A 12500-nucleotide genomic window follows, 5' to 3' on the forward strand; every position below is an offset into this window, starting at 1 on the left:
CCGTTGGTGTTTGTTGCTTCTGTTAACGTGCGCATGCATTGGCTCAACGAAGAGGCTTACGCTGAAGTCAGCCCGAAGGTGCCCACCATCACGATGCCATTCGTCGAAGGATACCTGGAGACGTACAACAACCTCTGCCGCGGAGACAAAGTCCGAGTAAGTCGTTTCATACTTTCGATAGGTATAAAGTGGACCTATGGACAGATTATGACGCTTTTACAGTGCGTGAACAAGCAGCATTTCTATAAACACATAATTGTTGTATGTGCTGTTATGTCTTTATAAGTGTATATGTCATAATCATCACCCAGAACCTGGTGTAGCATGTCAAGCGAATATCCAGGCTAACATCTCCAGCATTTCATTAAAGCATTTCTCTGTCCCCCTCACTGTTGAGTGAACAAAACAGAGCCAGTTCCACACGCCGACCGAAATGAACCCTCTCGAGAGTACGTTTATGCGAACTATGGTGCTTTTTCTCACTCGCTTGTGTTGTTCACAAGCAAGGAAGACACTTCACTATCTACAGGGCCTGTCCGTAAAGTACCGAGCCGGTAATGAGACACAGTCTGGTGAAAATGACTTGTTGATCCGATCGGTATGCATGTTACTAAAGTTATTCAGAATAGTTTCCTTGGGCGTCGACACACCGCTTCCAACGCGATTCTCACTCCGCAAAGGCTCCAATCTTAAGCATTGTGTCATGCAACGGCAGCGAACTACCACCACTCACGCTGATATAGCGACGGACCCTCCACTTTCCTCTGCTTACTTTGTTGTTATGCTTTGTTGTTGTTTGAAAGAGAGAGAAAGAAAGGCAGAGGAAAGATAGGGAAGTCTACCAGGAGAAATCTCCAGTTGGCTACCCTGTACTGGGGAAGGGGAAAGGGGGTACAAAAGAATGAAAGAGCAGAAGAGAGTCTGTAACGACACTACAAAGTCACGACAACAGCACTGCTTCAAAGCAACACATCAACGTAGTCACTGAACTGTCACAGCGTGTCGTGAATTCCTGTTTCTCTAAGAAACCTCAGCAACGCCCTCATAGCGGCTCGCGCTGACGCCCGGGTATGCCGGTGCCCCAGAGCTTTGTTCTTTGTCAGAGGGCGATTGCCCAGCTGGCCTACTGCGGCTAATAGGTCTGCTTTTTTGGGGCGCTAAGGATACTTTGTTGTTATGTTGTAAGTTGAAGTAAGTACGTCCCCGCTACAGTCCCAAGTTTGCGTTCATTGAGTGCCCGCAACAGAGAAAGAAAGCGCGTGTACTTATTTTGTGTGGCGCGATCACCCTACTCTCTGAACCAGAACGCCACCGAAGAGAAGGACCTGCGCTGCTACCTGAGTGTTCCCCATCCGTACTTCCGAATCGGCCCGGTCAAGATGGAGGTGATGAGCCAAGACCCCTACATCGTCCAGTTCTATGACGTCATCTGGCCCAAGGAGATACGCGCCATCCGCAACATCGGCGACCCCGTAGTAAGCCGGTTTCTGACATTCTGTGATGTTGTTGAGGGTCACGCCCGCTTATGATGTACCTTTTCGTTTTCTCCCTAAATAACAGAAAATGCTGATCGCTCTAGTGCGATGGAAGCTTAATAATTAACAAAGATGTCTCACCTGTAGTCAGCGACACTTTTAAAAAGTGCGGTCGCATGGGTATCGCTGTTTATATATATCAGCAACACCTCAAATTCGCAATTCTTTGAGTATAGAAAAATTGTCTCACTATAGAACAGGCCTCTTTTGCAAGCCTACGTCGTCACCCTGTTTTCCTAATCATCCCAATTGTGTAGTATAAGATCTTATCACCGTCGAATTTTGCTATGTTTTAACTGAACATGATGGTCTGAACATGGTGGTGTTCACTTGGTGGAGCATCCGACGCGTTATTCGAAGGCTGCAGGTTCGGTCCCTGCCGGCGGCAAGTTGTCTTTTCGTCCACTTTAAGTTCTTCGCATTTATATCATAATTACTACAACTAACGTCCGCTTCTTTCGCTCCACCACGACTCTCAGATTGCGCATCTTTCTCTTACCCGTCAGGGTCAATGGCTATTGGCCCAAGCGGGTATCCCTCACATTCCAGTTCCCGTTGCCACCTTGCCTTCTCCCGCGTGCACCCCTGCTCCCAACCTTCGTATCCTTCCTCTCCCGTCCAACATGTCCCCCGTTCTTCACGCCGGCCGTCGTCACGCGGCAGCGCAGCATCATTCCCCTCCTTTTTCTACACAGGGAGTCGCCTATACGGATGCCTCGTTCGTGGCTCCTCGGGGTTCATGCGGCTACGCTATCTACCATCCACACCTTTCGACACCTGAAACCCACACCAGCGGGCCATACCTGCACCCACCCGATGTACTTTCGCTCGAGGTCCTTTCCATTGTCCATGCCTTACAATCATTTTCTTCCCTCCCTTCACTTCCCGAGTACACGATATACTCTGACTCTTATGCCGCCATCCGTAGCATACAGAACCGCACATTACCCCCATACCTCCAACAGGAGGTTGAGCAAGCTGTCTATGCACTGCAACCTTCCCCTGTTTTCCTACGCTGGGTTCCTGGGCACTCGGGGATTGACGGCAATGAGCTGGCTCACCGGCTCGCCCGTGATATATTGCACCGGGCACCGTTCATCCCCTGGCCCACACCTTCGGGAGACAGTGGGAGCTCCGTCAAGAACGATGGGAAGATCTCGCTGCGCCATACTATCAAGGAGGTATACCTACAGCTCCGACTCGACAAGCGTCTTTACCCTCCTCCTCATCCATCGCTCACTCTACTAGAGGCTCGAATTCTACGGCACATCCAAATGAACTGCCTGATCACCCCCTCTCGCCTTTTTCTTTATAAATATAGATCGGACCCCTGCTGTCCCAATTGCCCTTCTACATATGCAGACCTGCCACACTGCCTTTTCTACTGTCCAACTGCTCAGCAATCCAGCTCTTATCCTCCCCCTTTCCTTTCCATCACCACCTGGCTCGACTGGATCGGCGCCGAAGGGGAAGAAGAACAGCGTCGACTGATCGCGCAGGCGGTCGAAATGCTCGGCCTATGAATTTGGCTGAATAAAAGTCTATTACTACTACTACTACGTCCGCTATGCTTTCTTTGGCTTGATTGTCTGTTGGTTCTCATTAACGTTGTTCTTTCTTGTGCATCTTTTGTTTTTCGGGCTTCTAAGTACCACAACGGATCATTGCAAACTCATCCAAGTATCCGTTCTTCTAAACCTAACCTCAGCGTCCACGCGTTTGGTGAGGACGAACATTACGCCGCGGACAAATCGTGAGATCACGCGGCCTTCAAGGCGTTATCGCGCGCGTCCCGTTCACGCGTCCATTGTGCCCGGTTAAATTGAAACGCTCGCCGAAGGTTAATGGAAGACCACCGCTTGTGTTTGCAATAGACGCTCCGCGGCGGCGCTCATCGGCGTGACCGACGTCCGATTAGAAGGAAGCCTCTCGTACGGGATCACGAAGCCCGATCGCGCAATAGCGAAGCGCCGCGTCCTCGGCGTCGCGTCATTCCGAAGGCCGTAGTCGCTACACCAGCTTCACGCGTCGTCATCGACAGCGGTGGCACGTCCATTACCGGCAGCCTGCAGTTAACTGTTCTTCTTAGAACGTGTCCGCCATAACGGTCCGGTAAAATTGGGATCACAGCATGAAAAACATGCGAGAGGACTGTGTCTCGTCTCTCCAACTTTTGCATGAACGAGCAGGAATGACTGTCGCATTGACAACTGTCGTCCTGTGCTGTGAGTTGTAGTGACTGTGTGCATATGTCTTATCTATCTATCTATCTATCTATCTATCTATCTATCTATCTATCTATCTATCTATCTATCTATCTATCTATCTATCTATCTATCTATCTATCTATCTATCTATCTATCTATCTATCTATCTATCTGGCACCATCATGAGCGTGACCGACATCTGATTAGAGGAAGCCTCTCGTATGGAATCACGAAGCTCTATCGCGCAATCGAAGCGGTCTGTCCTTGCCGTCGCGTTATTCCGAAGGCCGTATAGTCGTCCATACCTGCACGCTGCATTTTCACGCGTCGTCATCGACAGCGGTGGCCCGTCAATTACCGGCGGCCAGCTAACTCTACATCTGAGAACGTGTCCGCAATAACGGTCCGGAAAAAAAATCACAGCATATCCACGGGGTGAATGATGATGAGTGGGGCGAAGCTACGGAGGGAATCATCTGTAAACCGTGAAACTCTTCCGTGAAATGCGCCCAGTACATAATATAAAGAGTGTGAAACATCGTGTATATATTAAACATCAAACTTTTATTGTACTGTTGGTTTACGTGGTCCCTTCATTATCACTTGTGATCGGTGAAATGCAAGGAAGAAGTCCGCTCCCGAGCGAAAGAGCGCCAAGAGCGACCGCATTCCCCGCTCGCCCTGTGCGAATTAAAGGCAAGGCTAGAGGGAAGACAGGACGCGCGTTCCACGACGCGAGGTCGGTAGCATGCCCAACGAAAGCCAACGGAACGCGATCGTGCAAGTGCTCCGGCTTCGCATCGCCTCATGGTTCCATTTAGCGTCCCAAAACCAAACATATTGCTCAAGGTGTGCCTTGCGTTTTTCGTAGAAATAATTTCTTTATCATGTACATTAAGACGAAAAGTTGAAAGCTCACTAGAGTGTATCGCCCGCAAAGTATGTCTTTTAGTGTGATTTAACTCTCGTACGGCAGGGTCCTCGCGCCGTTGCCGGTCCACCTCGCCCGTTGACGATCGGGCGAGGTGGCTACATGCAACTACTACTACTACACTTTAAGAAAAACATCTGGAGTTCTTTCGTTCTGCTTTTACAAAACATCTGGCGTCTTTCGTTGGTTTATTTCATCAATCAACGGCGTTTTGAACAAAATTTTTATTGTTTAATCACGCACAGGAGAAATCTCACCAGGCACTACCTTGGAGGTAAACAATGGCTGCTAATGGGAATGAGAGACAGAAGAAGTCGGCTTTTAGCTAACACTTACACTTCTACTTCTACTAACGTTTCCTACTGGAACATGCCAATGGCTGCTAATGGGGAATGAGAGACAGAAGAATTCGGCTTTTAGTTAACGCGCACGCTGCGAATTTTTTATTGTTCAACAACGCACAGGAGAAATCTCCCACCGGCACCACCTTGGAGGTCAAAGCGTAAGACTTGTTACGGACTACTACGATGACGACGACTACGAGGGACGAACGGGTGCCGCCTTAAGGAGCTTGGCCCTAAAATTTGGATCGCCGCTCGGCACTGAAAGAATGCTTGCCTCGCACACGCTACTTTACGGGCGGCATAAAGTAATAAGCGCGCCAGCTGCAAATGGTCGGTGGACAGGGACGCCTGATGTGCGGCTCTTCTACAGACGCCGTTGTGTCCTTCAAGAAATCACCAGTGCACGGCTGGTGAAAAAGAGAGAATGTGGCGAAAATGCAGTGTCGGTGTCGCAATTTCATAGCCGCTCAGGTCAACGCAAGAGACGCGCTGCGCTTCAGAGTCATTGCAAACGAAAATTACGGTCACTGACCAACGAGAGAAGGGGAATTGTTCGACGGGATCGTTTCTTTGTTAGACACAACGGAGTGAAACCTACAGACAATTAAAGCGAGGAAGGTATAGGTATATGCGACATTAAATTTAAACTGTGGTGTAGTAATGATTACTATGTAGATTTCAACAAATTAAAGTGGCCGAAGAACACACCTTCCGTCGGTGGGGCCCGAACCCACAACCTTGGTCTGGGACCAAGACGGAGCCGTTCCACGTGTTTTTCTTCTCCATCCTTCTTCCATCTACACCCGACTTCCGGTTGTAGCGTACCCAAAACGGAAGGCCTCTGAGACGAGTTCAGTAAGGAATTATCGTCGACGTCACGGACATCGTACCCGGTTACACAGAGTGGGTAGAAGATCTCTCGGAGCACATGCCGCGTCAGGCGCGTCTGAGCACTGGACAAAAGATGGAGACGCGAAGGAGTTTGCAGATTCCAACAGGGTGCGTTTGATCTGCTGCAGTTTCTCTGTGTATTTAGGAACTAATTTACATGAAATGGCATCAAAGCATATGCTAGAAAAAACATCACCCAAGTGACTATGGTTTGCCAAGATACGTTTCACGTTTAAAATTAAGGAACCTTTCACAGAAAGATCGTTCAGCGACCTGGTAATTAAACACATGTACTTGTCTAATCTTCCAAGCATAGCATCTTCCTCAGACCCTAACGCCAAGGTTACGTCTTATAATAGTTGGGATAATATGTATGCTCCATGCAAGGGGCGCATGAAATCGGCTTGTGATGATATCGTAAACACATCTCGCAGAGTAAAAGAGAAAAAAAGAACATTCCGTCATATTAGGAAATCAAAACTACGACGAAGCAGCTCGTAAAGACCATACGTTTTCCTAGAAGTGGGCCTCAGGTATAGCAAAGCGCTATGTGCTCACGGAGAGGAACGAGTGCTGGACTTCACCGTCAGCCCATTGTGCTTTTTTATGCAACAATGACCCAGAACTGAGATTAAGGCTACCACAATGCCTGCCACGGCACCTCGAAACACTGTATTACAGGCTTCGGTTAATTAGGCATTGCCTACATGAATAATCATCTTAAAGGGGTGCTGACACCTTTTTTCGAAGGCGAGTTTGCTATGCCATGCAAATCTCCTGTATACAGAGATGGCTCCGAGGAAGCGTGAAGCTCAGGAAATGCTGATAAGATGTTTTGTTTTGATATTAAATTCAATTTTTCCATGGCGTACCTACCGACATCGACACTAGCTTGACGTCAGGCTACAGTACTAATTCTGGTGACTTCACGCAGCAGTCTGGCTAGTCCTGATGACGTCAGGTACTAAAAATTCCAAGGTGGCCGCTTGTGCGTCACCAAAACATTCAAAATGGCTGCTTGTGCGTCACCAACGGAGCCATGGTGCGGAGCGATCGTGGAAACGTCACTATATATTGTGCGAGCACGTGACGAGAAGCTCATACCGTGTTGTGACGTCAGGGTACAGTAGGAACCGAAACTACCTCTTAAAAACATACTGCAGTTACTTTTTCAGGGTGCACTCGCGCTTAGCACTACCTTTTCTAGGCTCTTGAGGACTTGGCCTTTCATTTGATGCAGAAAAACGACAACTGAAAATTTTCGTGTCAGTACCCCTTTAACCGCTATTGCCAGAATACAAATCCATGCTGTGACAAATGCGACGCTGTAGAGTCCGTAGAGCACATCTTGCTCTAATGCCAGCATATAAAGACGAGCGAGAATATCAAGAGGACCTACAAACGTTCCGCCGAGGACACTTGACTTTGACGCTAGGCTAGGCTAGGATGCTAGGTGCATGGCCTTGCCCGTCAAAACAGAGTAAAGCAGTGAGCTTTTAGATGCGAAGTAGCTTTTGCTCGGGGCTGTGACCGGCGGCGGTGGTGGCGTCCGCGCTCCACTGCGCATGCGCCTACTCTCTCTCTCGCTCTCCTCCTTTACGCAGGTGTTCGGTCGCCTTCTCTCCTCCCCCGCGCTGCAGCCGCGGCGCAGCCTCTCCTCCCACGCGAGGCAGCCGCGCCGCAGCCAAATACAGCCTGAACCCACTCTCTCCTCTCCGTCCCCCATTTCATGCGTATATAAGCGCGTGCGCTCGGTCGGCTTCCGTCATTCTCGCTTCGCTCCCATTCAGATCAGTTGTAACGTCAACGTAGGCGCCACTCGTTCACTCGGCGCTAACGGAAGGTAACGCACAAACACAACGTAATAATAACACAAACACTAAATAAAAACCTCACAGACTAACGGGAACGTCGAGTGAACGTAACGGAAACTTGGTGTGCGCCCTCAATGCTGCTTCGCATCTCCTCATGGTTCCCTTGAGTGGGAGATGGTGTAATTTTTTTCTTGATCTTTCTTGAATTCGTTGGTTTTGTCTGCAAAAGCTTTTAACAGCCGAGCTGTTTAGCCGAGCGTTGGTCCGTGACCGGTGAACAGAAATGATCAACATCATGAACCGGCACGCGCTCTCTTCGTCCTCCTCCTCTTTTTCATCTTCTGCCTCGGTCCCAGGACACGTGAGCCGATTTCTCCGGCTTGATATGCAATTACTTTGATGGGCGAGATAACGAGTACTGAGGGAGAGAGAGAGTAAGGGAGAGAAATATGCTTGTGGTTCATATTAAGAGTTATCCTAACTTTACTTAAGGGCCAATTAACCGTCAGGATAATTATAAAATAATTGATTGAGTTCATTGAAGTATTCTGAGCTGCTGGGATCGTTGGGCCATGACGGAGCAGATGTCAACCGCTTTTCAGCACTTTTAACAGCGAAGCTCTTAAAAAGTGCTGAAAATTTTGGAGGATGCTTGTGCTTCGCCTTCAAGAGTAGAACGCGATATCGTAATCGGGCCCCGTTTGCATCACCTTCTCAAGTGCTAGCCTACGTTCGCTTTTCGGTGGACACCTTAACCGTGCCGTACGGAAAGGAACGCCTGGGCGCATAACATTTGCTGTTTCAAAACTATCCTGAATGCCTACTGCAAATTTAGTTGTAAAGTTCCCACTACACCGAAATTCCTTTTGCGAATTGGCGAAGTACCCACCACGCGTACGTTAGACAACACGCGCATCTGTACAGCTGCCCACTTTGTTTATGCTGTCGCAGATAGTGATGATCAATTATGCCTGAACGCTTTTTAATGGGTTGGCCTTTAAACCACCCACTCGTTGCACAATTCACGAGTTTTGACGCCTGTCGCGATTCTACGCTTTGCCCCGCAATATTACACGCGTTAAGGAGACTCGTCCCACTACATACCATTCGTATAGGGTTTCTTTTTTTTTTGAGACAATTTCAAGCATGGGCAACATCTATCTACTTGCGGCGCAGAAGGCGTTGGTTTAATTCCCATGTGAACCCAAGATTTTTATGCTTATTTATTAGCATCTATGTCGAATTTTCGCTCACGGACAACGCCGATTTTTCGCTCACTACCAACGACGCCGACACCGACCCCTACAGCGGTATTTTTTACGAAACGAGTACTTCAACCGTTCTTGTAAAATTGCTTAAAGCTCATGATAATTTTATTGCGATTGCAATTATGTGGACACTCCAGGAGCATTTTTGCCGTCGCTGTCGCCGTTGGTGTCGCCGTCATGTTCAGTGTAAAGTCAAAATTGATAACATCGCTCCATGCGTCGTGCGTTCTACGTGCGAGTGAAAGCGCGTGAGCGTTACCGACGAACGCAGCTCATGCAGAGATGAAATGAGCAGACTAGCTCCGTCGCGCGAAACGCGCATGGAGATAAGAGTAGAAGGGGGAGGGGAGTTATAAGCACGAACGCGCAATTTGTGTTTAGAAAAAAAAAGAATAGTACTATTCTCTGATGTACTACATCAGAGGTCATTAACATCAAAAACCCACAGTGTCCCTTATGCATTCACTTAAAGGGGTCATGAACCACTTTTCCAAGTAATGATCTCATGACCTCATTATCGGAGTTAACTGCCTCCCAATTCGATTGCCACAAAGATTTCTCAAATCCGTCAAGAACGAGCGGTGTTACGGGGGTTTGGCGCACGCTCTCAGCGCTTTCTCTCTTTTCTCGTCCCGATGAGCGCAGTAGAAGCTACACAGGGAGGGATGGCACGGGAGAAAGAAGTTGCGTCAGCGCGCGTCATGAAACGCGATCGTTCTCCCACTGTGATTCGCGTGCGCGAGTGTGGCTACCGTGTAAAATTAGCAGACTGAGGAGTGCGGCGCTGGCAAGTGGCGGCACCCCGTGGCAAAAAGCGCATCTGATCGGAACGCCGCTCTCGATTTATGTCGGCTATCTGCCAATGAGGATGCCATGTCCTTTGCGACGCGGAGAAACAGATACGCGACGTCAATTGACAGGCGCCTCGCCCACCAACGAGAGTGAGAACCGGCCTCTGTTTGAAAAGAGGGCGCCTGAGAAAACAGAAACTTCGCGCTCCGCTTGTAGCCTTTACGCGGCGAGCACGACAGCAATATCTGGCTGAGCAGTTTCTAGCCGTGTCAACTTTCCTCAGGATGTGTTTTTTCAACAAGCCCGAGGGGTGCTTCGTGACCCCTTTAAGACGACTGGAAGGCGAAAGCTATCTTCTTTTTCTCCTCGGTCGATGTATTGATACTGCCCCGCCACCCTCCCAAAGCTTTCACCTAACTTGGCTTTGCACTGCCTCCAGGATCGGCCCACCTGTGACCAAGCTACGATGTCGCGTGATGACGTCATACTGTGACGTTACGCCACTGGACGTCACAGTGACGTCATAATGACGTCACGAAATTTTGCGATCTGTGACGTCATCGTGTGATGATTTTTTGCATCGCTCGTGTTGTCGCCGACGCTGCTGGGCGCCGACGTTCAATTTTCGCGTTTCATCAGGCATCTGAGGCTCTAACAACACATTTTCATACATTTTCATACTAGGCAGACGTCTACGAGAGCCACGTACGAAACAGACTTCAGTCGCATCGACATAAATTTACATACACAAGTACATGGATGCAAGATGTCCAATCGGTGTTGTACAGATTGAATGCTCAAACGGAAAACACGAAATAGACATGATATTGAACCGATGCATCAGCCCACCAAAAGCAGGCAGGCCGAAATACAAGCTTCACGCATCTATCAGAGACCGGCACAAAAGGCACATGGTCCCTTATCCATTCGCCGAAAACGATTCGAAGGCGAAAGCCGCTTCTTCACACTCTACTGAATTCATCCCCTCCACCCCTCCGAAGCTCTCTGCCGGGTGTCTAGCGTTGACTCCGTGATCGGCCCACTTTTGACCAAGCGACGATTTCATGCGAACGTCGCCAGATCACCTCATGGGGACGTCACGAAATTCCGCGATTTGTGACGTCATAATGACGCCACGTGATTATCGCCGTACCAAAAGTCACATGACCCCAATTTCAAATGACGTCACAAATCTCGGCGATTTGTCACGTCATGTGACATTGGGGTGACGTAACTTTTGATACGGCCGCCGTACATGCATTCATTCACTTGAGTACCGGCCACGTAACATTTTTAGCGAGCTTGTTATTGCTTTGTTGTTTTTTGTTACCATTCGTGTTGATGCCGACGGTCTGTTTTCGCGTTTCACGAGGCATCTAAGGCTTTCGGCTTAGCATGAAGGAATTCAGCCTCACCAAAAAAACAAGACCGCACCCGACAGGAGAAAGGTGCGCTTCGAACGACTTAGTGCATTATCACTGCACTCTGGGATGACTGCCAATTGTGTGTTCAGAACAAATTGTTGACGATTTAGGGTGCTACGGGAAGCTACTATGGGACAAATTCGTTTAAGAGAATTTTATTTTCTGGAAGTGTTCTATATTACAGAATACTTATTGATTTGATACAATTGCGTACTCAAGTCATTCATAATATATTATAATATGCATGCATATGTACAATGGGAACTGTTTGTACTTGCAAACAAAATTCCAAGTTTGCACAACGACATCTACGTACGTTTCATGGAAAGGGCAAATATTTGCATACAACATACTATTTGCAAGCTTCAGTGAAAGGTCAAACACTGGCCTAGCTTCTCAGCAAGGAAGGAAGGCCATGGACACCCTATCCTTTTTAAGAAGAATAAATCGTGTTGACCAGCGCCGGGGGAAAGCGGGCGTCCCCGCAGGTGCGCCAGTCCCCTCCGCTTCCACAAAGCAAAAGCACTAATACACATTATCAGCTCAACAACTTGAAGAAAGACTTAAGAATGTAGCTTGTTCACAGGTCTACTACTACTGCCCCAACATCGACCTCTATCCTTTCAGTAGCAAGGGTAGTCCAAGGTTTTTTTGCAACTTTTCTAAGAACTGCTCGTCTGAACTAAAACATTTACGTGTCCCGAAGATATCCTTAGATTATATTTCATAGGAGGCAACAAATCTTATTTTAATCTCTAGAACGCGATCAGGCAATGACATTTTAATGCTTATCTAACGAAGGAGGATTATTACTAAAGGTCATTCCAGGATGTAGGGAGCCAGAAAAGAACTTGCAGCGGGAACTCCCTGCAGGGGCAGTAAAAAAAAGTTAAATGGACACTAAAGAGCAAAACGATTTTTCTCGCATTAGTAAAGTACCACGATACCAAAAACACCACGCTTGCTGCGAGAAGACGCTTAACAAGCGAGAAAACGCGCAAAAAGAAAATACAGGTGGCGACGCCACCTTGAAATTCCCGCACCATTTGCCATGACGTCACATATTTTTGACGGCGCCTGCTTGGGACTACGTAGTTCCTAATCAGTTAAATCAAAGTACATTATCCTCTGAGGGGGCAGAGACTTGACATAACGAGTTTGTGGAAATTTCGTCGAGCCAGTGGGGCCAAAATACGTTAAATGCTCTTTGAAATCTTTTACGTCACGAATGGCAAAGTTCGGCGCGAAATTTAAAAATGAAACTTTGAACTTGGTTTTCTCCTCTAATAATAAA

General features: G+C 48.1%; 1 protein-coding gene across 1 annotated transcript in view; it reads left to right on the forward strand.

The window, feature by feature from the left end:
* The window catches only part of LOC119371903 (prolyl 4-hydroxylase subunit alpha-2), a 61060-nt gene that overhangs the window by 40900 nt on the left and 7660 nt on the right, over positions 1-12500 (forward strand). Inside the window, exons 6-7 of the mRNA XM_037642359.2 lie at positions 53-156; positions 1305-1475. Coding sequence (XP_037498287.2) covers positions 53-156; positions 1305-1475 — 275 coding nt within the window. The remainder of the gene's footprint in view (positions 1-52; positions 157-1304; positions 1476-12500) is intronic.

This window comes from Rhipicephalus sanguineus, chromosome 10 (genome assembly GCF_013339695.2).
Source record: "Rhipicephalus sanguineus isolate Rsan-2018 chromosome 10, BIME_Rsan_1.4, whole genome shotgun sequence".
In the NCBI taxonomy this organism is placed as follows: domain Eukaryota; kingdom Metazoa; phylum Arthropoda; class Arachnida; order Ixodida; family Ixodidae; genus Rhipicephalus; species Rhipicephalus sanguineus.